We start from the raw sequence: 24,887 nt of genomic DNA, 5'->3' as shown, positions 1-24,887 counted from the left end.
TTACTCTTTCACATCTCTTGAAAGATTTCCTGAGGAAATCTTATTTTCAGATGGAACTTTTGGTCAAAATTAATGGCCAAGAACCACTGAAAGCCACTTTAATGGTGTGTATCTAGATTGTAGGAGAGACTGAAGGTCCTTCTCTGCCTGATTCAAGCTGGGAACATAAAACCAAGATCTAAATCCCAGGTAATTTTCTTACGAATTGAATTTCTGATTTGTTGTCTCTTCTAGGAGTTTCTTTTTCTCATAAATAACAATTTCAGTAACACTTCCAGTGAAGAGAGACCATTTCCAAAATGTATTAGTTTAGCACTTGCTTGAAACAGTCATGTCCCTCCTTCTATGGATATTTTGTGCTTAATGACTGCTCAGTCACATCCCAAATTAATGCATGCTCTGATTGTCAGGCTGTTGACAAACTGGAGCTTCCCTTTCAGTCTAAGGGCATAGTTTTACATAACTCTTCTCTACCGTACTCTCTCACAGTGCTAAAAGGGGGAGATTTTGTACTTTTTCCCGTCTCCCAGCTGTGCAGTTCTTTCCCTTTCTTTCTTGTACTGAGCGTCTTTTGCATTCATTTAATTTCAGAGCAACCCAGTTTGATTTGCTAACCTGATCAAAACTTTTTTTTTTAAATCCAGTTCAGTTTTATGCCACGTTGGTGAGTTGTGCTCACTGATCAGTCAGGTGGGAATCCTAGCTGCTTTTAGTGAAGAGGTGGGAGCAAGAAGCTGGGGAGGCAGTCAGGGGAAAGGGACTCTCACTAGCGACAAGTCTGACTCAGGTTGTCTTATGAAACTGTATTTTAATCCCAAGTGAGTAGCAGTGCTATTAAGTTATTTGCATTTCTTTGACTACATTTCTTTTCAGGAAAACCAAGAGAAAAGCCTTAGCTTTTAGTTTTCTACTTTGGAGAAGTTGGGGGGGGGGGAAATCTTTGCTTTAATTATTGTTTCTAACTTGAAAGCTTATTGACTGAGAAGAAATAAGGAAGAAAGAGGTTTCTTCTAAATTTTTGTATACAGTGAAGGAAAAATAACAAGAATTGTGGTTAATCATATGTGTTATAATTTGTGTATCTAAGTTTGCTTTTGAGAAGAAAAATAAATTTTATCACTGGTTACTGAGAGGTTATTGCATGCAATATATCATGCTTTAAGTTAGGCATTTTATAAAATTTGACAACAAAAATGAGTAGAATGGGCTGGAGACTTCAACCTACTCCTGTATGGTAGGCATAAGTGTTTTGCTGTAGAATATGTATTTAAATCTTAAATGAGTTCAGTATGTGAAGAAAGTTTAACTTCTTTCACATGATGAGATGAAAACCCAAGGTAGTTACTCAGTACAGTTTGCTTGGTTTGGGGTTGGGGGGGGCCAGGATTAAATAAACCATTTCGGTTTGCTAAATGCTGAGATCTTGCTTTGGTTTGTTTTTAGGTGTGCAGCACATGGTATCCAGAGTGGTACAGAAAACAGTTTCATCATATCTATATATGCAGTCATGTATGTCTGATTCTTTTCAGTAACCAGCATAAGCAGATGCAAATGCTTATTTTCAGTTCTTTGGCACTCGTGTCCTGCTCACTTATGCCTTCACTTTCCACACAAACATACTGCCGTGAAGGAGTTCAGCAAGTCCTGTCTTGCTGATCATGAAAGTTCCCAGGAAAAGTCTAGGTGTTGCTTCCACTTTCAGTATTAGAGCTAGTGTTCGCAGAGAATTAATAGCTCTTTATCTCGAAACACTGAAGTTATGTTTCCCAATAAGTTCCTTTAGCTATATCTTAATTCATTACTTGCAGGACAGACTTTCCTGTGTGTTTGAAATAGCAGTCCATTCTATCTTGTGCGTAACTGTCACAGTAGAAAAAATACCTATTTGAAAAATGTAAGTACTGTCTTTTACACAAATCCATATGTTATCTTTGTCACTTTCAGTGCCATAATGGCAAACTTCTGTTTGACCCTAATCCCACTAGTCCTGATTTTGTCTATCAGTGTCTGTCAAAAGCACCTGATGCTGATTTGGGCCAGTGGTGGAGGAGGAACTAGTCCATAGCTTTAAACACTTAACAAAACTGTTTTCACGTTTTCCCGCAGAAGGATGTTCCTGTTCTTTTCTTCTTTCCACCCAGCTTGCATCCAGGAGTTAACAGTTTCTGTTCAAGGCAATTTTGAAGGTCATATCTGGCAGCTACTCGATTACGAAAGTTTAGCTATATATCTCAAGGATGATTTTGCATCACACGGTGCTAAATATAAAAACTGGAATTTGAGGAGAATTAGGCATAGGGGGGCTGATAAAATAAGTCTTAACTTTGGTATAGGAGGCATGACGCAATCTCATAGGGTTGCTGAGAAACTGGAGACTTGGAATTGAGACTGGGATTTTCATCTGTACTACAGTATGAATCCCAAAGAATATGAGCCCTGGATTTCCACCCTGTATTGTACTGACTCTGCATAATCAGTAAACGATCTTCATACTCATAAACTTATGTCTCAACGTGAACACTTAAGGTTTCATCAGATCTGCTTAAAAATGAAATTATGATTTTTCTGCCTATTTAATGCTTTGTTTTGTGTTTGTTGTTGTTTGTTGTTTGCAGACGTGGGTTGGCAATAAAAGAAGGAAGATGAGCAGCAAGAATGCTGTAGAGTCTGGAGGCACTCCTCCAGGGACTGTCCCTACTACACCCTCAGTACCTCCAGAAGCAGCAGTTAGAAATGTGGTAAATATTGCTCGATCCCAAAGTCAGCAGTCTTCTTGGACCTCTTCTAATAACGATGTAATAGTTACTGGTATATACGGTCCTGCTAGTTCATCTAGTAGGCAAGGATCCACCAAACAGACAAATACTTCAGTGGCAGAAATACATAAAAACTCTATTTCAAGACTGCCAGGAAAAAGTGATACAGAATTTCAGCAGCAGCATATCCCTATAGGACGACAAGTACCACACTGTAAAAACGCTTCCCTATTAGTAGGGGAAAAGACTATTATTTTATCTAGGCAAACAAGCGTACTGAATTCTGCGAACTCCATATATAGTCACACTAAAAAAAGTTATGGTGGCTCATCAGTCCAGACTGCAGAGTTGGTGTTACCTCAAAAGCCAATGATATGCCACAGACCATGTAAAGCTGAACCCGTGGGATGTCAAAGGTTACAAAAAACAGAACATGCAGCTCTTGCATCACATGTGCCCCTTGCACAAAGGGCTAATACTAGGGATCCTTCTTGTAGCACCCAAAACCTGGAAATTCGTGAGGTGTTTTCTCTGGCCGTGACAGATCAACCGCAGAGAACTGTGGGAGGAAGTACAACACAGAAGCATTGTTCAGTGGAAGGCAGCTGTCTATCCATTGCAATGGAAACGGGAGATGTTGATGATGAGTATGCTAGAGAAGAAGAACTAGCATCCATGGGAGCACAAATACAAAGCTATTCAAGATACTGTGAAAGTAACAGTTCTGTTCGAGCAGAGAACCAAAGTGCAGCTTTGTCTGGGCCGGGAAGAAATGTGAGTTGTAGTTCACACATGGTGAATGCCAGGGACGTGCCTGACAATATGTTGTATCATAACAGAGACTACCACTTGCCTGCACGGACCTCATTACATACAGCATCCAGTACGTTATATAACAGTGCTAATCCATCAAGAAGTACTTTTTCTCCTCATTTTACATCTTCAAGTCAACTGAGGCTGTCACAAAACCAAAATAATTACCAGGTAATCTGTCAATTTATCTCGGTCTTCAAATCTTGAAGACAAGGTCATAGATAAGTACTATTTTCTTTTGAAAGCTGGAAACTAATAAGTGATAGGTTCATATTTCTGCAGGCTGTCTTCTGTTTACATCTTTCAGCAGAGGTAATACTTTCTTAAACAAAAGTGAAGTACAATTTCACTTTAGTACCTCACTTAAAAGTGAAATACAGCCTTAGGGCTGTGGTGTAGTAGTACTCCGTATCTGTGTAGCTGAGCCTTTGGCTACCATGGGTAGCCATATATTGAAGATCAGCGTGGGCTTTATGGATACGATATACTTTGGTTACAGAAGGATCACGTGTATGACTACTGATGCATGCTGAAGTCTTTGTCCTTACTTGACTTGCCAATGCATGTCACAGTTTCATGCCCTTGGTTGTTCCTTCCTCTGTAGATGTGCTTTTGCATGTGGCACAGGGCAAAACATAGGATCATGCAGTAATGTTTGTGTCCCTCACTGTTGCTAGCCCTTATTGATTTCATCTTGGATTAGTTCTTTAGCAGCACTACCTATACCCATTCTGCAGTCTCTGGTCTCTGGGTCCTGTTCTTCTGTTAGAGATTAGTATCTCCTGCAAGCTAGATAAGATGATGGCAGGCACTAGGTGAAGAGATACTCTTCCCCTCCCGCAGCATCTAACTCAAGTATTGGTCTTAAATTCAATCTCATTATTCCTCATCCTGTAACAGAGTCCCGTTAGTGGTGTTGAGAGGGGAAAATTAAATGCAAATAACTGAAGAACTGAAGATGTTCCGAGGCAGTTAGAGCACTGAGACACTTACAGATTTGTTTGTTTTAAACTAGAGGAGAGATAATTGTGCAGGAAACATCCAAATTGATCTTTTCATGGATTTTTTTTCTTTGTGCCTTCTGTCATGACATATAGTCTAGGGACAGCGAGATAGAAGTCTGAAGACTGACATGATACAGTGTTACCTGTGTTACCTTTAGTGCTTTTGCCTTTTGCTTCCTCTTTGAGGGGAAACTTATCCTGAGGGTGAAATATTCAAATAACATCTCCTTTTTTCTGTGTATTGCTCACTAGTGTAAGGGACAGTACTTAATAAAGTAGTTTTTGTTTTTTTTTTTCTGACCTGTTCCTGTCTCATGTGGGGATTTGAAACAAAGCTTTTGAGTCCGAGTAAATGGCGCTTTTCACCAGAAATCGCCAGGATTTTTTTTTCTTGTCAAACCTGAAATCTTAAGACCCCGTAGATCTAGGGTAGATTTTTTTGTAGTTTATAGAACATCTGCAATTTGTATTTGTAGCCTCTCCCAAGCTATTTGAGTACTTTGGGCAAGCTATTTTCTTCCTTTCTCCCCTCTCCTCTGGGATGGTCTGTCAGTGTTTGCTATAACTGTTCCTATTTGAGTTACAAAATTGATTAAATGCTGCTTACTTTTGAAATTCCAGTTTCATAGGTGAAGAAAAGCTGTAAATATATACATCTGTTCAGTAATGGGCTGGTAAAGCTGCAGAAGTGCATATAATAGTTTTTTAAAAACTTCTTAAGTTTCACATAACGATATGTGTTATTGATACCTCCAGCTGTGTGCTCTTGGTACATTGTTTCACTCTTGACAAAGCACCACTGAGATGTATTTCTTGCTAATTTTTTGAATTTTTAATGAAGTTTGAAGTAACTCCAGTTTTGGAATTTTTGGGGGTGGGGTGGGGGTGGGGGATTGAATCTTTTTAAATAGCTAGAATGGTCCATGGTATGTGACACTTTTTATCACTTTATCACTTGTGGAGTGATATGGATCAGAGTAAGCAGATCCATATAACTCTTCCCACTCACCGCCACTGTTAAAACAGTGTATATGTTTTTGAAAAGCAGATTTTTTTCTGCATTCCTTTTGACTTCCATGCCTGTCTCTCACAAGTGTTGTACGGGCTTTGGAATGCACCTTGGATTGAGGGAAGAGCTGTGTTCCATGGTCCCCCTTGCCCTTCCCCAGTTTTAAACCTTGGAAAAAAACTGTGAGGGTCACTATTAATTCATTTGTTGCTGTAAGCATCCACGCTGTGAAGCTTTGAGATAGCACTCTTCAGTTTCAGAGTATAGTAACCTAACAATAAAGAGGTTGGAACCGCTGAGGAATAGTGTCCCAGGGCCTGGACGGATCCTGCAGTATCTTGATGATGGGACAGAGTGCTGATTTCTTCAAATCATGCCATTCCTTGATGAGAGTTTCTAGAGCGCTCCAGAACAATACAGAAGTAAGTTCTGTGTCATAAGACATGTAAGTGTATGACAGTGATTCACTTCCAAGCGCTTTCACCACCTACTACCTTCAGAGTCATTGCAAAAAATGACCCCAATAAGCTGGTAACGTATTTTATCAAAGTCATGAGTTCTGCTACTTTAACCATCCCCACCCCACCAAATCCTCCCTTTAAAGTTAAGGATAGTCAGGCCTCCTTTCAGCCCCCCTCTCCTCCCTTGCCTTGGTTTAGGGTGCTGGGAAGGTTTGCCCTCCCTGAGTGCTGAACTCTCTTACCTCCTCTCTCCTTAGTTCTCTCTCCTTAAGCAGCTGGATGCTTCCCGCCTTCCTTCCGTGCTGGCGCAGATGCGCATCCCTCCCTGAGTTGTGCCGAGTTGTGCTGGGATGGATCACAGCTCCACTGCGAGGTGCCTTCTAGCTGTGTGTGGAGGAGTAGCTCCCCTTCTGCGTTGAAAGCTGACCCTTGCAGGAAGTGATTGTCTTTTTGCAGGAGCAAGTAGTTCTCTGTTTGCAGACTCCTGGCAGTCACAGCTCAGCCCAGACGCTCCAAAGGAGAAAAAGGGGAAAGAATGGCTACTGCCACCTGCCTCTCCCCTAGCTCCCTGCCTGCCTTGCAGGTGCCTGATGCAGGCCTTCGTTGTATTTTGACTCTGTGGCCCACAGGTAGAGTCCAGTATGAGTGGTATGTCATGCAGATATCTCAATTATTCCTTAATAGGTTTTTATATATTCAATATGGAAACATGTATTTTGTAACACTTTAAAAGTATCTTAATTCTTTTTTCTTCTTGAGAAAGCTTTTTTCGGATACTGCCTGAATTCTTTTAGACTTGCACAGGATGGCACTTCTTTTGTATGCAGTCAGTTCCTGTTATTTTTATTGCCTGTGTTTAACTAATTTATTCATCAACCTAAGAATGAAAATCTTTAAACTTAGGGAAATCTCCTACATTTAAAAATAAATTGAACTTGAGTTACATGATCATTAAAAGCATCTGCTTGGATGTTTAACTATTCTAAAGTTGGGAATGTGTGATCTGTGTTTTGATGAAGTAATTACCGTTGTACATTGGTGGGGTATCTAATTATCAATTAGTGTTAGCTCCCTTACTGGTTCAATTAATCAAATTCACATTAATGTAACTGAAGAATAAATTTAATAAAGTCATCAATTTTAATGCCTGAGCAGTTTCAGTAAACAGGTTGCTCAACCTACTTTTTTGTTTTTATTTGGCTTTAAGTTTATTGAACTAGAGAGACTATACTTACTAGTTGTGCGTCCTCAAGGCTAAATAGTGATTTACTATTTCCTGCCCTCCCCCCCCCAGCCTGAAGGAGCAAAAATGCTGTTGCAATTGTGTGTGTGTGTGTTTATTTTATTTTGTTATGCACACTGGAGCACGGAATTATCCAATTTGGCCCTGATATCTTATTGGGGAAAAAACCTAGATCTTATAGCCAGTACCGCAGAAGAATAGGATAATTTTTTCTAAAGATTAACTGTAAGGACCCTGGCTTATGTGAATGAACTTTAAGTTTGTTTTATTTAAGGAAATGGGACATGTTAAAGTGATTTTTATTTTTTTTTTTGTACTTTCTTAGAGAATTTTGAAGTCAAGAGGATGTTGTTGTTAACTTGGGGCAGCAAGGCTTTTTGCTAGGGCAAGCAACGTGGTTTTCTCTGAAGTGGCTCGTGCAAAGTGTGCCCTGACATTCAGTCTCGGAACAGAAGCGTAACGGCGTTTACGGCGCCGGACTTGCCTGCGCTTTTTCTGCAGTGACGTACTTGCAGTCACACGAGCCTGGAGAGTCTGGGGGCTCCTGGGGAAGAAGGCAGCCCGGAGCAGGCCGCAGCAGCGCTGCGGATGGCCTCAAGTAATTCCAGGAAAAAGGACAAGCAAGAGTAGGACATGGGTCATGTGAAGTGTTGCAGCACACTGGATTTAGGGTAGTGAATCCACAGAAGAATGAGGGAGAAAGTTATGTAAGGACCTCTCACTGTCTAACCTCTTCAGTTAAGATCCATCTGCAGGAGTTTCTCTATTGTCTCTGTTTCCCTGGAGGAACCAGTGTCCTTTCTGGGACAAGGATTTTAGGCTGTCGTTTTTGCAGCTCACTGCAGCTTTCCCAGCTGGACTAGGACTAGTGTTACACCTGCAGATATGTCTTGGTAACTCTGCTTTTGCAGGAGAACCATCCATCTGACAAACTTGTGCTGCTTTTTGTGGAATCAATTTAAAATATTCCCATGTATATTGTCTTTCAAATAGTTATATTGATGAAAAACTTCATTGTTTTTGGCATCGTATCTGTCAGAACCTGCGTGCATTTGTCTTCCGAGTAACTGTTCGTGCTTTACCAGACTTGATTATTTTGTTCACAGACTAGCACGTTTTTTTCCTGTAGCCCCACTACAGATCCATTGGTCTCTTGAGGAATAAGAACATAATCCACTGTAGTATCTGATCCAATAAAAAAACAAAATGACAAAAAAGCCCTGCCAGCCAAACAACTTCAAAGCAAACTCTGTAGTTCCTGAGAATGTGTTTGCAGTGGATTCTGTCATGTAAAGCTGTTGTCTGGGATATATAATTGTAATAGATATCCCTTGTATTTACCTAATGTCTCTAAAATGCCTGCGTGTAACTGAGAAATGAATATGATAGAAAAAAAGCTGATGTGGGTTTGCTTTTTTGGGGGGAGGGTGTTCATTTCCGCTCCTCTCTCTCAACCCTTCTTGCACTGAAATGAGAAAGTGTCTTGCCAAATTAGATAACTTCCAAGCACTTTCAGTTAAAAGCTCGAAGGAGGAAAGTATCTTATGCACTTGTACAATAGATAAAACTATACCAGGCATCTATATTTGGGTATGTTCATGCTGAATGATTGATTGTTTGAGCACTTGCCAGATACAAAAACTATTAGCGTAGTTTGATATAGTTAGCAGGAAGAGTGGACTTTTTTTCCTCGCATGTATAGCGTGTGTAATGACTTGAGATTGATGAATCTCTCGGGAGCTGTTTAGTCTCTCAAGCATTTCTCGTCTGCAACAGAAGCTGAATGTGGAATCCTAAGCAAACTTTAAATATTCCAGCCCATGGAACTTTTCATCCCTCCAGGGAAAACAGTACAGGGTTATTATTTAATAAAGTCCAATGTCTGGGAGTGATGGAGTTATGAGAGCAATGGGGGGAATCAAGGGAGCTAGCCTTCACCTACATACCTCGCTTCCCCTTCCTTCTCCAAACCTGCTGCCCACATTCTTTTCTCTAGTGCGCAAATCCGTGATGTCTGACATGGAATAGTTCTGTTACTGACATTCTAGTACTTCTTCTGACAGTGTCATTGATGTAATTGAAAAATATGTTATGGCAGTTCTGTCAAACCTTTGGCCCTTGTTTGACTCCAAATTGCTTCATTTTACCTGCTTTGTGATGGATTTAAGATGAAAACTTATATTCCGAAACATTTTGAAAATAGCAAAAATATAGAAATATCTGTGATACCGTGGTGTTACCTTACTGTCCTCCAAAGAAAATTACTAGAGCTACAGCGTTTCTAGTTTTACTTAGAGATTTTTTACATCAGACTAAGCGTGACTTTATTTTGCTTTAAATCTGAACCCCTGACTTAAACACGTTGTTCGCAGAATTGAATGTACAATATTGAAGTCTTGTGAAAGCTGCTCAGTATTGTTAGCTATCACAGTGACCTAAACTGTTTTTTTTTTTTTTTTTTTATGTTCTGTTTCTCCTTCCCCTTCCCCTCCCCTGCAGATTTCAGGAAACCTTACTGTGCCTTGGATTACAGGTTGCTCCAGAAAAAGAGCAGTAAGTATATTTCCGTTTAAGTAGCTAATGGGTCAAGTGAAGGAGTGAAAAGTTTGTTTATATTTATTTTTGAAAGTGTCAAGTATATTTAGGTCATGTGGGTTTTGTTTTAATGTTCCTATTAGTCAAAGTATAATCTACAAATATAATGCTTCAGTTACCATACGGCTGACCTGTAGCTTTAAAAGCAGGTTAAAATCATAATCCTAAGTCAAGTAATGTGATGCCCAGGTATATGAATTGTGAAATTAGCTGAAGTATAACATCTAAATAAATACGGACTAAAAGTTTGGAGCCCAGAGTGTATTTTTTTATATTGAAATGGTTGTTAATTGAGAGACAACTGAATGCTTAAGAGAATAGCTGCTCTTTTCAGTTACTCTGTGTGCATGCACAGAATTAGTCCATGCTATCTGTAGTAACTTTCTCAAATCTAATTTTATCCACATATGTTATTTTACATCAGGCAGAATCAGCCAGGTTGGTGTCCTCAATTCACAAATGACTCCAAAGCATAATACAAGGTATGAAACAACTTTTGCAGGAAAATACCGCTTTCCAACTCTTCTGTTCAATTACTGTCCAGCATTTCAGTTCAGTAGTAGTCTGATGGCTTCTGTTTGAAGAGCACGTAGATTCTGCTTGCTTAACATGAGAATGCATCTTAAAATTGAGGTTTGATGGTACAACTAAGCTGCTCTAATGTTCTCAAGAAGCTGTTCCTTATTATTCTGACTATATCAAAAGCAATAACCGGGGAGATGGCTATCTCAATAACCAAATTTATGCGATCATAATCCACAAACCATTGAACTGTCAGTGTCGTGTGTGCTACTTCAGCAGTGATAACTAGATAATGGAAGAACCTGTCCTTGCCTTCTCCTCTCTGCTGTACCTGTTAATTTCTTTTTTTTTTTTTTTTTTTGGTGATGCTTCTGTGTACTGTTCAAAGAATGTCTGCCTAGTTTGATCACATTTCCTGTATAAGTAGGAAGTCTGTGGAATATGACGTTAATTCCATTTTCTGTCAAACTTTTGAGAGGTTCCAACTACGGTACGTTTCTAGTATTTTCAGACTTTTGTAGTATCACTTTATATAAAGAGCATCCTCCAGAGGAAGGGGTACTTTATACAAGTCTTACTGTTGTTCATTCCACCAATCTTTTTCCAAGTCCTAGTTTTCTTGAGAAGGCTGCATTTAAATAAGCCTACTTCTTGAAATCACCTTTTTTCCCCTGTCATTTAATGACCTTTTAAAACATCAAGCAGCTTGTCAGTGTCCTAGAGTACAGTTTCGCCATTTGGCTGAGCTGATTTAACAGCACATCACTGCTGAAAGGGGGAGGTTTTTCCCCTGTTCCTATTGGTGCACTGCCACCCCATCCACAGCCCGGATTCTAGTATCTGATTGCAAGGTAATCCAGGGCAAGTGTCTGACCTGTCGGATATGTATCTCTTCTGCTGAGTTTGTCTTTTTAGTGAGTTGAACGTACTTACTAGGGATCAGATGAGCGCCAGAGATGGCTCAAAGTAAGCAGCAGGAGCATGTGGCTGGGAGCAATGAAGAGAGTGGGGCAACAAGAAGTAACTGCGAGTTGTTAAATTGTCCCTCTTTATTATGAAACTGTAGTCTCAAAATGTGCCTTCCTATATGCCCTAGGTGCCTTCCATCTCTGCCCAGCATGAGTACCAGCTGGTGGATGAGAGCGGAGCTCTTGCTGAGGCTCTCTTTGCACCTGGATGGAGCAGATTCTGGTCCTGGTCTAGCCCAGAGCCCTCAAATGCAAGATATTGAGAACAGCATCCAAGGGCCCAAATCTTCTGCCATCTCTCCAGTTCTGCTTGTTATCAGTGGATAGTGTTTAGACAGGGCATCTTAAACTTTCAGAGTATGTAGGCCGATAAAAATTCTGTTTTGAGTGATTTATCCTTTTGCTATCATTCAGACTTTACATGATGCTTTATGTTCCTCTTGGACAGAATTAAATTCAAGTAATTTTCAGTGTTGAAAAATGAATGACCATATTACGCTTTTCCTTTTAGTTTCTACTCTTCTCTGTATGCCAGCTGAGTCACCTAACATTTGTATGGACTTCAGGTCATTAGGTACTTTGGACCTGAAGAGTACTTAAAGTGATGCAAAGGATGAGACAAAGTATGTGGGGATGAAATTCTTTGAATTTTGGGAAGGCACAGGAGCGTCTCTTTATTGCAGCTGATGCCGCAATTCTCAGCAAGAAAAGTCGTTTTACCTCCTGTTGAGCTACAGATTCAGCTAACTGATATCCTCTGTAGTAGTGGAAGTTACTGTGCCAGCCTGCTCACTGTTTACAAGTGAAATCTTTGCAGGAATAGTGTCTCTTAGGGGATAGTTGGTGGTTCTGCTTTCTTTGGACATTTCAAATATAGCTCTTTTTCCCCATAGCATGCTATACACCCACTCTTATTTTGAGGGTGAGCATTATGACTTCACACTTCGCTAGCTTAGGCTTTAGATGTTCAGAACATTGAAGTTAATAGAAGGCTTTTCCGTTAACATCAGTAGCTGTATTAGCGTTGTCTCTCTCCCTAAACCATAATTTAGTCACCTGTTTTTCAGTGTAAACTACTGCTTTTCAAGCCATTTTGCCCTGAAGTCCCTGCATGAGTGACTTCTACCATTCATCCCTTTCCCTTTTTACTTCTCCTGCTGCTCTGCCAACCTGGATGCAGGACCAGACTGATTTTATGTTTAGGGAGTTAGTATGCAACTGTTACCCTCCCCCCTTCTTTTTTTGCTCTACCAATTACTTCTTACATCAGTGTGTGAGAATACACCCGACTGGGAAATGCTGGTGCAAACAGTTGCAGAAGCTGCTACAGGGAGTTTGTTATGGATATGGCAGTTATGCTGTGGGCATTGGATAGGATTTTGAGGCAGCTGTCCTCACAGCACAGCGTGAATCGCACGTGGTGGATATCTGTCGCTATGCAGAACAGAAAGGATGCTATCTTTGTATCAGGAACTCTAGATAAAACTACTTTTGAGGATAATATTTACCCTTATCTGACTTGTATTTGGACATCTGACTTCTATGTAGTTGCATCTGTGTAGAGGGTAAGCAAGACAGTGCTTGGAGTTTGTAACTACAGTGTAATCAAGGAACTGTGTTTTTTGTGGTCTATAGTGCATTGGTACTGAGAGGAGTAGTTTTTTATAGGTGACCAGGGAAACGTTAATGGGAAGAAAGTATGTAAGAGCAGATAGTTTGTCCACGAGGAAAGAGAGAGACTTGAATGGCATGTTAAACTTGGGAAATGTGCTTGTAGCCATTACCCTTCATGCTTTTAAATACTAAGTTGGGTCATCAGTGTCAGCTAATCTCTCTAAACTTTCTGTATATGCTTCAATGGAGCAAGCCCTGTGTGGTTTACATGCAGAGTTAAGGTGATTCAACAGGGTAAGTTGCTAACCTGGAGTCCAGGAGCAGATGAGGGGATGAAGAGAAGAACACTGCGACTAAATGTATGGCTCTGTTGATACCCATGCTTGTCTGTTGGTGTAGTCCTGCTCTCAGATGGCTTTATATGCCAGGTCGACATAGCCAGGGAGAGCTTTCTGGAAAAGCATGTGCACTTTTTAGTGACTTCCTCACTCTGCAGAGCAACATGATGTTGTCCCACATTTTACAGCACTGCATGGGTTGTATGGGAATGATCGTCATTTTGGATAACTGAAGCAAAGAATAGAATTTCTAGGATAAGTTAAAATCTTCAAGGATAGGGGAATGCCTATTCCGTTTGCACAACCAGAAGAGAGTTTTGTTAAGGATTTTTTCCTTAGTCTTTCACTCCCATGTCCTTTTTTCTTTTTTTTTTTTTTTTTTAACAAAAAAACACCACGTAAAACCCATTGGTTAATACAGTTCAGTTTGACAGTATCTGTTTCCACATGTAGAATATTTTTTCAGCTTAATGTTTTTATCAACTTATCTTGGTTTCTTTGATAGGATCTCTAGTGTCTGATATTTTGGATATGAGTCAACAAATCTGTCGTCTTCTTTTTTGCAATTCCAAATTAACACTGGTTTGAGATAAGTTATAATGTACCAACACGACCTACTTCTAGACTCAAAACCAGCTGATCAAAACACGCCTGGTTACTACTTTGAATGTTAGCATCACTTGAGTTCCGGTCACACCACTTTGTAGAACAACTAGCTTTAATCTCAAACTTGATTTTAAATAATGCTTTAATGGAATAATAGGGTAGTTTACACCTGTTCTCCAGTTAATACTGCTGTTCCGGTAGAGAGTTTCCATAAAGACAGCGTGCAAGTGTATAAAGTTTGTGTTGCTACTTTAGGCTAGAATTTGATAGCCAATACTGTTGCTAAGAAAAATGTTTAAGAAGCTCCTGTCTTGGCACTGTCTCATCATCTGTGCCAGTATAGATGATCAGGAAAGAGGCCAGATTGGGAAAATGATCCAAGTTGAAAATAGCCAGTTCTTAAAACGGGGAACATCCTGCTGGGTTAACTCAAGAGTGAACCATATGGCTTGTCATGCAGCCATATGAACAGTTGTAGTGAGGGGGGCTTAGATGGTGAGGTGAAAGCAGAAATGAGCAGAGGCGGTTCCAGACAGTTCCAGCTGGCATTGTTGCCAGAAAACCCCAGTTTGTCAGACTGTGCCCATAGTGCTATATGAGGAGTATAATAGTCTTTCAAAGTACTTGAAATGACATTTAAGAACCTTAAACATAACAGGAGTTGGATGAGGCAGTTGCAACAAAATGTTTTACTCTTACATTCTCCTCACCTACTTTTGAATAACAGACCTTGCTAAAGAAAAAAGTAAAGTTGACTTCTGTGAACTCTAAGCTTGAAAAACCTTGTGAATAGATTTTACTTTCCAAAAAAGCTCTAGAAAGCAGCAGAATGTGTTGACTGAAGCAATACAGCTTGGAAATAACTGTAAATCTGGTCTGGGAAATACTGTTATGTAGAGGTTGCTATTTGCTATCCTTGACTAATTAACTTTATATTAATTTTCTATTAAATAGCCTGACACAGTGTGATTGAAAATGGTTTGAATTGGCCATGTTTACAGCTGCTCGGATCAAGTCATGAAGTTTAAACTGGGACAGCCGTGGGCACAGTGATGCTGATAAAATGCTTCGCTCTTCCCTGCTATCCCTTCCCCCACAACACGCAGTCCGTGTTTTCTAAGCTTACTAGAGATTCCAGGTAGCCTTTAGACTAATAAGCATTTAAGGCTCTTGAAGGTTTAGTAACATAATGAATGACCAGTGGGTCCCATTTTTTGCATAGTCTCAATTTGTGGAAGGCGAATATGCTTTTCTTCAATTTTAGAATGCAAAACACCAGTATTTGTCTGCAAATGCACTAAATGAAATGTCTGCAAATGCACTAAATGAAGCATCTCCTTGTGACCTAAAATAATAGGCTTCTCAAAGTTACTTAGAAAGTATTTTGTAATGGAACGGAAAGTTAGAATGTTGACAGGTATTTAGATGTACAACTTGAAAATTATTATTATTATTACTTGGAGAAGAGGCACTGTTTTCTGTCATCTCATTTCTAAAGATGTACTTGCTTGTAACAGCAGGGACCGTACTTGTGACCTAGGAGGCTAAGGCTTAGGCAAAATTTAGAGGTCAGAATCAACAAATAGGGTCTTAGGCCTTTGAATCCAAATTTGAATCCTGATGCATTCAAACAAGATACAAGTACTGTTAAATATACTGACTGCATATGATGCACTTTTTGACCCCTCTTTTTGTTAGGAGAAAGCCAGAAGATCAGATTTCTCCACTTTGGATGCACTTTGGCAGCATAAAAAAGGCATATACACATGGATATTTAAAAATAATAATAAAAAAACAACAAAAAACAACAAAAAACACTTCTCTCTCAACTCCTTCAGTGTCAAATGTGAAATTTTTTTGGAAGAATAGGGAACATAAGGGAACAGAAATTGAATGGATGCAGTTGTAGAACTGTGATTATGGCAATTACTCCCATTCAAACAGCAAAAAGACTAATCTCTATTTTGCTTGAAGTGAGGAAGATTGTTTTTTAGATGCTCTGAATTTTTAATATTTTTGCCTTGATGTATTGTTTTCCTTGCCCTGTCCCTCAGCTGCATCAGGAGACAAACAAAAGCTGTGCAGTTCTATAGAACTCCGTGCTGTTCTGCTCAGCGATACTGTAAGATGATGTAATCCTGACTGTTAATGAGTATTAGTCCAGAAGTGTCACCCTCCTAGTTCTTCATGAGCATATACTTGGAAATTGTGGAATTCTGTATTCTGTCATGGCGCATGTAACATGCGTTACCCTTTATGGATGCATTGGTTTTTTGTTTTTGTGTTCTTTTTTTCTTTTTTTATAAGGTGTTAGAAGGACAGCAAGATTTCAGAAATGATGAGGAGACTGACTAAAAAGAATTAAAAGGATGAAAATCCTCATTTTTGTCCTCAGAAATCTTGAGTGCACTAACTGTGCTCAAGTCGTCTGTTGTCTTAGGCAGAGTGGTTAGTATTTATGGTACCCCATGGCTGATCAAACATGGAAGGCATATCATAACTTGGTATGCTAGCTATGAATAACTTTTGTCATGTAGAGGTCTAGTCCAGGTAAGCTATGCCTGGCTTTTGGTTTTTTAGAAGGCGGTGGGGTTTGGGAGGTTTTTAACTTCTAATTCGAGATAGTTATAGTGGTCTTGATATCAAGTCTGAAATACAATATCACAAAGCTAACAGATTCAGATCTTAGAATTGTTTCAGCCCGTTCTCCTTCAGAAGAAGGCACAGTAAAAAAGTCACATGGTATGTAAGGTGTATTTCGGGTGTGGTTTTAAATGAAAGGAATGCTATTCTTTGTTAATGCCAGGATAGCTCTTGTGAGGTTTCAAAGGGAGGCTGCCTTCAGTGGAGGAACTCACAAGGGAGCTTGTCTTGTATTCCCCTTTTCCCCCTCCCCTGCAAAAATCATTACATTTTAGCGACAGCTTTGATAACCTTTTGGAATAGTATACATCTCCACTTTGTGGAAACTTCTGACCCTAGGTAAGTTAGCTGAATCTGCCTAGAGCTTCAACTTGGGGGAAAAAAGTACCTGAAATAAGTAGAGGCTTTCTATCCTAAATTTTGCATTTTGATGTTATGTCATACTGCTGGTTAAACATTGGCTTTCAATGAATTTCTGGAAATTGTGACTTCATGGAGGATACAGCTAGAGTGTCTGTGTTCCTCTGCTTTCTCTGGCTGGCTAAAAGGTAAATATCCGAGTTGCCAGTCCACTCTGGGTCAATACCAGTATAGAATGGTTATGTAATTAACACACTCATGTTGCTGAAAGGACAATAAGCCTGTCTTCTACTGTGGCTCCTCGTACAATGCTGTGCCAATTACATTTTCTTTCTAATGATTAGGGAGATGGGAGACTTTATGGATTTACTGGCTGGAAGTACCTGTAGTGTACCTGAATGCAGACAGCGTGGTTGTTTCAAGGATGCTTCTGACGTACTGTTCTCGCATGGGTAACAGTACTGAACGTGTTAGTGAGCAGTATGTTAGTGGCTAGCAAAAGCAGCAGGATAGCCTCCGTGCTTTACTGTGACACAATATTGGATATCATTGAAATGGTGGACAGCTTTGTGGCAGTGGTGAAACCTGAGGTTAAAACCTTCAGACTGAAGGAATGTCTAATCTGGCATGGTATTTATTTATGGGGTTAAATATGCTGATAGTGTTGAGGGAATACACAGACCTTCAGACTTTGAGTGAAATGAGGTAACAATTGCAAACCTGATATGCTCCAGTAATGTAAATGACTGAAGACTGACCATCCTCCTGAAAGAGAATTAAACTGTATTAGTCATTGGACAAGAAGATAGGAAGTCTGCTAAGCGGTAAGGGACCTCACATGGATATTAGGCAATGAAATCAAGAACTAAGAAGTACAAAATAAGAGTAAGAATAATTAATATTAAATGGAGCAGATGGGAGAGGGGGAACTTCTATATGAAATTATTGATTCAGCATTAACTATTACCACTTACAAATAAGAACTTTGGTTATTAACTGCTACTCCTCTGAAAATGTCAGTTATACATTCAGTAGTTCAGAGTTGAATGCTGGCATCATAAGGAAACAGGAAACAAAGCAAAGTAACATTATGCCAGTGTAGAAAATCTAGGGTTTGTTCTCATTTTGAATGCTGTATACGCTTCTGATCTTCCCATTCCTCCCAAAATACAATGGAGAAGCAGTAACAGTCATCAAAGGTGTGGAATAGCCATATAACGAACAGCCAAATAGGCTGTTTTTCTTCAGGCTTGAAAACAGAGGACTGGGAGGGAACGGAGGAGCATGACGGAGGCCTTCCAAATTATGAAAGGAATAGAGAAGACAAAGGAGGACTCATTTGTTCCAGTGTACGAATAGGCATTACATGAAGGTAGTGCGCTCAAAACAAGACAAGTGGCTCTTCAGATGAGGTACAATGACACTGTGGAACTTTTTGCTGTGGAAGTGAAAAATTTTTTAGGCTGGCTCAAAAGGAGGTTGAACATGTTTGTGAGAGACATTTAGAGTAGGAAGTAGAAGGTGCCTCTGATTCATAAGATTTTGGGGGCTGCTGGAGAGTATTGGAGGGAAGAATGACTGTTGGTCCTATTCTCCTTTTTAGTAAACTTTAGAAAACCTTTAAAATGTACTAAAACAGTATTAGTCTGTGAGCTTTCTTGCTAATTCTACATGAGTTTCTCTCGGGGGTAGGGACTAAAATTTGTTGTGAGAGATTTGATTTTGATTTTAAGATTACTTTGCTCATAGCCATCATAGTTAAACCCACATTTTTTTCCTGAAAGAAGCTACAGTTCTGATGAGAAGCCTTTCGTTTTGTCAAGTGCTCTGGGACACAGTTCATATTTAATAAACAACTTTATGAAGTTTCTATCAGAAATGGTATCACAACTTCTTAGTTTCTCCTCGTGTTCGTTTGACATACGCGTAAGAGTGAAGAAGGCTGTCACTGAATAGCAAGGTAATGCAAATATACAAACCTTGTATGGAAGACCAGAACAAACAGCTTAAGCAGATGTTTGCGCTAGAAATAGCGCTTACCTTAGTATGGTTCACTAGAGCTTCAGAAGGGAACCCAGTCAGTTAATTTATTTAATATATAATTTCAGTGCTTTGTAAGCAGACACAACTTCCCATATGTCACTGCCTACAGTGCCCAGATTGCCACAGCATAAATGCAATAGTCATTTAGAATGAAGCTGTAGTTACTTCATTTTGAAACGCACCTTTTATTAATCTGAAAATTCTGTATAGTTTGTGTGTGTGTGAAAGGCCTGCAGCGTTTTCTGTTGATGCATTAAAAAATGATCTAAAAAAGGGAAGCTGTAGTAAAAGACAGGATAAGGACACTCCACTGAAATGTAATTACTCATACCAATTATAGACGCTAGATTTGCACCACAAATACTGCATGTGCAGTGGGTATTATGAGGTGCTTGGCAAAGTGCCAGGAATGTCTATAATAAACTGGGTCATCTCTTATAAGAATGTTGTTATTACACTTGAGAGGTCAGGGGATAAGCAGGGTTTAACCCTGAGCTTGGCAGAGCTGCTGATTCAATTTGCTCACAAAGATTACTTTTCATTGTGCATTGATGGACTGTTTTCTGCTGGAAGAAGCTACTATCTGTTTTTCAAAATATGGTCAACAGAACTGATAAATGTAAAGTATTCGGCAAACAGTTAATACTCCAGAGGATAAAGCCAAGCTTCAAATCAGGGGGTATTGTATCTGAAGAGAGGGAATGAGATTTGTATTCATAGACTTTATTGCTATAATGAAGTAAAAACAAGGACCTGAAATGCTGGCTTGTCTTGAGCTATGAAAAGCATTGTCACAAATATAAAGCTTTTCAGTATTATCTTTTGATTTTTTTTTTCCCTCCCCCTCTCATTCTGTATGAAGCATTAGCCATCAGTGTTATATTTGTAAGACTGGTTTTTTGTCTTCTCAGCTCCTCTGATGATCCCAGACAAGGGGAGGGTTATTAACTAAATTGATAGAAATGAGGTTTTGTGTTCATGTATTTTTAATTTTAATTTTTCACAAAAGACCTTGACCAGTATCAGACCAATACGTAATTTTTGAGCAGCTTATAATACAGGAGTCAAATTTATATATAATCTTTGTCAAGGGGCTGATAATGTTGTTGAATGTAGTTTATGATTTCTCCAAGAAGTTTATGAAAGGGCGTATATGAAGTAGTTGGTCTGTAGCTATATTTTGGACAATCTGAAGTGTTCTTTACATTTAGCGAGGGTAAGAGTTGAGACTGATCACGTTCTGGTGGTATAGCAAGTGAGCAGTGTAGCTTACCCATCTTCCCTTACTTCTGTGAGATAAGGTGATGCCACTTGTATCTACTGTGAGCAAGTCTGCAGGCAGATAGCTACTGTAGTTTGTTTAATACATAGTAAGCTTTTACCCTTTTAGCAACCAGTTTGTGAATCTGATCCCTTAAACGTCTAGAAGCTTTGTTTTTGTGAAATGGTAAAATTTCCAAGTAACCTGATACGTTCTGCTTTTAATTGCTACAAAAACTGGCTATCTGTATAAAAGTTATTACTTATGCTGCCAAAATGTAACCTATCTGAAGACAGCATTTTTGGCTTTCCAAAGGAGGCTCAATTCCTGTCCTAGCTGCTGCAACTCTCTGTGAGAAGACAACTGGAAGCTGACTAACTGGAGTTACTTTGCATGTGAAGGAAATCTTAATATTAGGCAGACTTGCTTTAGCTTGTGTCATTTCACCTCTCTGCTGGGGTAGGATAATCTAGGTGGCGTGTTCCAGGGGGTTCTTTAAGCTAGGCCTATTAAATATGTAGAAATCTTCTATTTTATTTTCCTGAAAAATAATAATCATGCTAAACTATTTGAGTGGCAGATTGTTGCAGCAGTGTTATCTGTGAAAAATATATAACATTTGCTGTTGGTTCTGGAGTTATTTATCGTAAAGCTCAGCATATTTTAGAAGGTGAAGTTGTCCTGAGCTCACTGCCTGTTCGGGAAGGTTGGAATGGCTGGAGTGACTTGTTTCTCTTTGTCCTTTGAGCTTTGCTGTCACGTTCCTTTCTACCTTCCCCTTCTTCAGTGCTTGGTTGCGCCTTGCTGTCCCTGCTCCATGCAGTTGGAACAAGAAGGAGCTCTTCCAGGCATTTTCCGAAGTTAAAGTCTATTTTGCCAACAGCCGTAAGAGGTGATATTGCTGTAGTGACTCAGGAGATGACTGTGCTGTCATTCTTTTGAACTGACCGGTAGGAAGAGCTCAGGTCAGGTGTAGAGGAAAAATAGTATGCTCTGAAGGTGAATCTGTATTAGTGATTTAGTTCTGTTCAGCAGCGTGCTCTTGAATTCCACTTACTGCGCTTGATTCCTATCATAGAATAGCCTTGAAATGTATTAACTGGATTCCTTTTAAATGAAACTAAACTGCAACATCCCATCTGGGAGTGCGTCTAGTGTGCCACAACCGCTAATGGGTGTGTAGTCTATAGGACTAGACAAGAGCAAGCCTGAAGTGACGTGTTTGGGCTGGGCACTGGTCTCGGCACCAGCTGCTTTACTGTACGGATTAGCTCCTGGTGTGCAGCACTGCCTGTGTAAGATGTGTCCGTCGAGAGGCTGACTAGGGAGACAGCTGCTATAATTCTGTACTGGAATGTCTGAAACTATAGCCACCCCCTGTGACTATAGCTACATCTCTATTTTGTAGTAGTACATCAGAGACTCAGATACTACTCTGAGAAATAATAATTTTAAAAAGAGAAAATGCAAAGATTGCTGTATCCTGAAGAATAGCATTGATAGCCCTATAAGACTGTCAAATGATTCTAGTTCTGTGAAATTTTTAGTTCACTTTTAAAGTAATTTCATTCTAACTTAACAGTTTTTAAATGAGCAAACCCTAATTTCAGATTGTGAAGTCATAGTTTAACTTTAGCGGCTGAAATAATAACAAAATTGGTGCATGTTGTTACTCCTTGGTTTTTTTGCATTTATGGACTCCTAAAAGCAGGAGAGATGACAAATATGGGTTGTCACAAAGAAATGGGAAGCTTAATTAAGATTGTTGATCTTAAAGCTATTGATAGAGCTTATAAGTTCTGTTGGTAGAATGATACAACATTTGCAACATGTTGTGCTTATGTACCCATCGCAGTTTAAGAAGTGGTAGGGAGTCTAGGATTTGTTTCTCAGTGTTATGTTTATACCTCTTAATCTACTACCATATTTTGATAAATATGCACATAGAGTTAGGGAACTCGCAAATAAAGAGTGGAATCAATTTAAACTCTGAAGCTTACCAAATAAACATTAAAGCATTCCCTCTAGGAACTCAGAATCCTTTGAATTATGCATGTATTGTAGTATGCAGTAAGATAAAAGAACTTTAGGCAAGGAGGGTGAGAAACTTGAAAAGCCTTAAGGAATAATATGCATAAATTGGGTGGAGAGAGTAAACAGTGCAAGTGGAAAAGAAGTTATTTTCAGTAAGCCATATACAGTGAGATAAAACAAATTTAAAAATCAGGTGGAGTTGAAACAAAGCTGTGACGTGCTTTAAACTTGCTTTAGCAATGCCATTGCCTTTAAAGCAAATCCCAGAGAACTCTCTACTGGCCTGGATAAAAAAACAAACTTAAAAATTCTTAAGGGAGAGTTAAAAGAGAAGAAAAGCCAAGAAGACAGCATAACATATGTGTCTTACTGTATGCAAGACCTCTGGAGATGAAATGAGCAGTATAAGCTGAAATTTTTTTTAATCTAACAGTAATCTTTTTATCTTACAGTTACAGGACCGCACACAGTTTAGTGACCGAGACTTAGCTACCCTAAAGAAATACTGGGACAATGGCATGACCAGCCTGGGCTCAGTCTGCAGAGAGAAAATTGAAGCTGTCGCTGCAGAATTAAATGTTGACTGTGAAATAGTGCGGGTAAGAAATCTAGAGTCTTCCCCTACCTCGTTGCAGAAACAAAAATAGGACAGATGAAAGCCTTTAAAAATTTCATGAGGAAGCTTGAAATAGATTTCACGTATTACATAATGAATGACCATGTTGGGAAGTGCTGTCTTGCTGTTTCTGCAGTCTATATATAGAAAAAAGCCCTCAGGTAAGAGTCTTATTGATCAGCAAGTAGAGTAGCACTATGAGCGGTCTGATATTCTCTTTAGACTGGAATACGATTTTAAATAAGAGTTCCGTCTTATAGGGGTATCCTAGAAGACTGAAAAATGCTGTTGTTTGTTATGATCGAAATACAAAGCCCTTCTAAAGGTACAGGGAAAATATGTTTCATTAATGCTTGTAGGGGAAAGATAATTGTAAACATGTGAAAGAATATTCAAAGATAGGAAAATAATATTTTCGGATGCTCTCTTGAAGCCAAGTGGGGATGTGATAGAGGGCAAAAGATACTGTGAAGGATGCTGGGTCACTGCAGCTTGATAGTCTGTACAAGTAGTGTTGATGAAGGTTTCGCCTTCCTGTATCACCTACAGGGCTGATGTAGATAATGTGATTCTTTAGAACCATTTCACATCATCTCTTCCGAGGTTGGGAAGTTTGGTACAGTGTCAGTTGTAGCCACAGTATGCACAGTTACCAGGCATATATTGTCACTCTAAAACTGTGGGTGTCTCGTTCATTCAGAGTGCTTCCCTTATTCCTTCGTAAATAGTCTGACTGTCTTTGCAGTCAAGGCAATCTGTGTTTCTGAAAGATGTATTAGAGTCTTACTTTCCCATCATAATGGTAATGACAATCGTGACTAGTCTCTTCAGCCTTTGTTCTCTCTTTTTCACCTCTTTCTTTGACGTTACTGTGAAAGTGGAACTGGGGGCCCTTATTTTAAACTCTCCTTTTGTGGATATCTTTTTTGGGGGTGGTATATTAAAATAGCACCAAAGTTAGTTTCGCTATTGAAGCTAATTTGGTTATATACTTGCTTGTTTTCCTAAGCAGATGTGAATTACAAAAAAAGAAATTGCATTTCTCTGGAGGCTGAAAAGAATTATTCTTTTCTATGCAGATAGCAAAGTTTCTCCATGTTTTCCAAGCTCTTCAGTTTGTTTTCTGAGAGGTGAAGCTGCATCCACTTTATGTATAATGCTTTATTCACAGGACAGTAAGACTGACACCAGTGCTTGACTTCCCTTAATTTGTTTCTTTAAGAACATCCTTATTGGCACATACAGGATGACTCTGTAAACACCTTTCTGAGTTCTGTAAGCACCTTTCAAGCATCTGCTTGAAATGCTTTTCTCTTCAGGGCAGATGCCCAGTTTGTTAGACTCGAATGAACTCTGTAAGACTCCATGGCATGATCTCTAATAGAATTCACATGCCTGCACACTTTTTCTTTACAGTAACTGGTGGTGTTGGCAGTATCTGTCCTACCTCTGCCTCCGAGTCCTCTGTATGACAGACTTGGAAAAATTAGAAAACTAGGTTGGAGCCTCATTCTGTACCATGCTACTCTGTCTTTTTGGGGTGTGTAAAGGTTGAGCTTATGCTACAGTGACGTGTGTTCTTCACTGCTTCCTTTCGACTAGCCTCTAAGAGGCATTGTGCATGTCCCAGCTATGGGAAAGATATTTTCCATGTGCTCTACGTTATCTGTCCTAAATCTGTCTTGGGATCTAGATAGGCACATCATATTACGCTTTTCTCCTTACCTGCCAACCTGGATTTCCTTTGGAAGGAAACCATTATGTCTGGATATTAGTGTGCAGCATGGTCCCTTTCTAACAAGGAGTCGAGACACAGCCGTGATGCAGTCAGCAGTGCGGCCTTAGTGAACCACAGAGTATCTCTGCCCTATACTGTATGCTCAGCCAAAAACAGTTGGACCAAAGGGATGCTGATGTAAAGAATTTCTTCGCTTTCAGTATGTGTTGCCTTTATGTAAATCTTACAGTACTTTGAATTCCAAACAGTGTACAACTAGTGAC

General features: G+C 39.5%; 1 protein-coding gene across 5 annotated transcripts in view; it reads left to right on the top strand.

Moving 5' to 3' along the window:
* The window catches only part of HDX (highly divergent homeobox), a 55,887-nt gene that overhangs the window by 11,322 nt on the left and 19,678 nt on the right, over nt 1–24,887 (top strand). For 2 of the 5 annotated variants that reach the window (XM_068956822.1, XM_068956824.1), the window contains 3 exons: nt 2,616–3,740; nt 9,786–9,839; nt 22,723–22,869. In XM_068956822.1, coding sequence (XP_068812923.1) covers nt 2,616–3,740; nt 9,786–9,839; nt 22,723–22,869 — 1,326 coding nt within the window. Of the gene's footprint in view, nt 1–172; nt 190–1,443; nt 1,510–1,813; nt 1,895–2,615; nt 3,741–9,785; nt 9,840–22,722; nt 22,870–24,887 lie in introns of those variants that run through there. The other 3 variants (XM_068956825.1, XM_068956821.1, XM_068956826.1) reach the window with 3 other exon arrangements.

The sequence above is a fragment of the Struthio camelus genome, chromosome 11, assembly GCF_040807025.1.
Source record: "Struthio camelus isolate bStrCam1 chromosome 11, bStrCam1.hap1, whole genome shotgun sequence".
NCBI classification, from domain to species: domain Eukaryota; kingdom Metazoa; phylum Chordata; class Aves; order Struthioniformes; family Struthionidae; genus Struthio; species Struthio camelus.
Note: the sequence above shows the minus strand (reverse complement) of the source record. Positions and strands in the feature narration are given on the sequence as shown.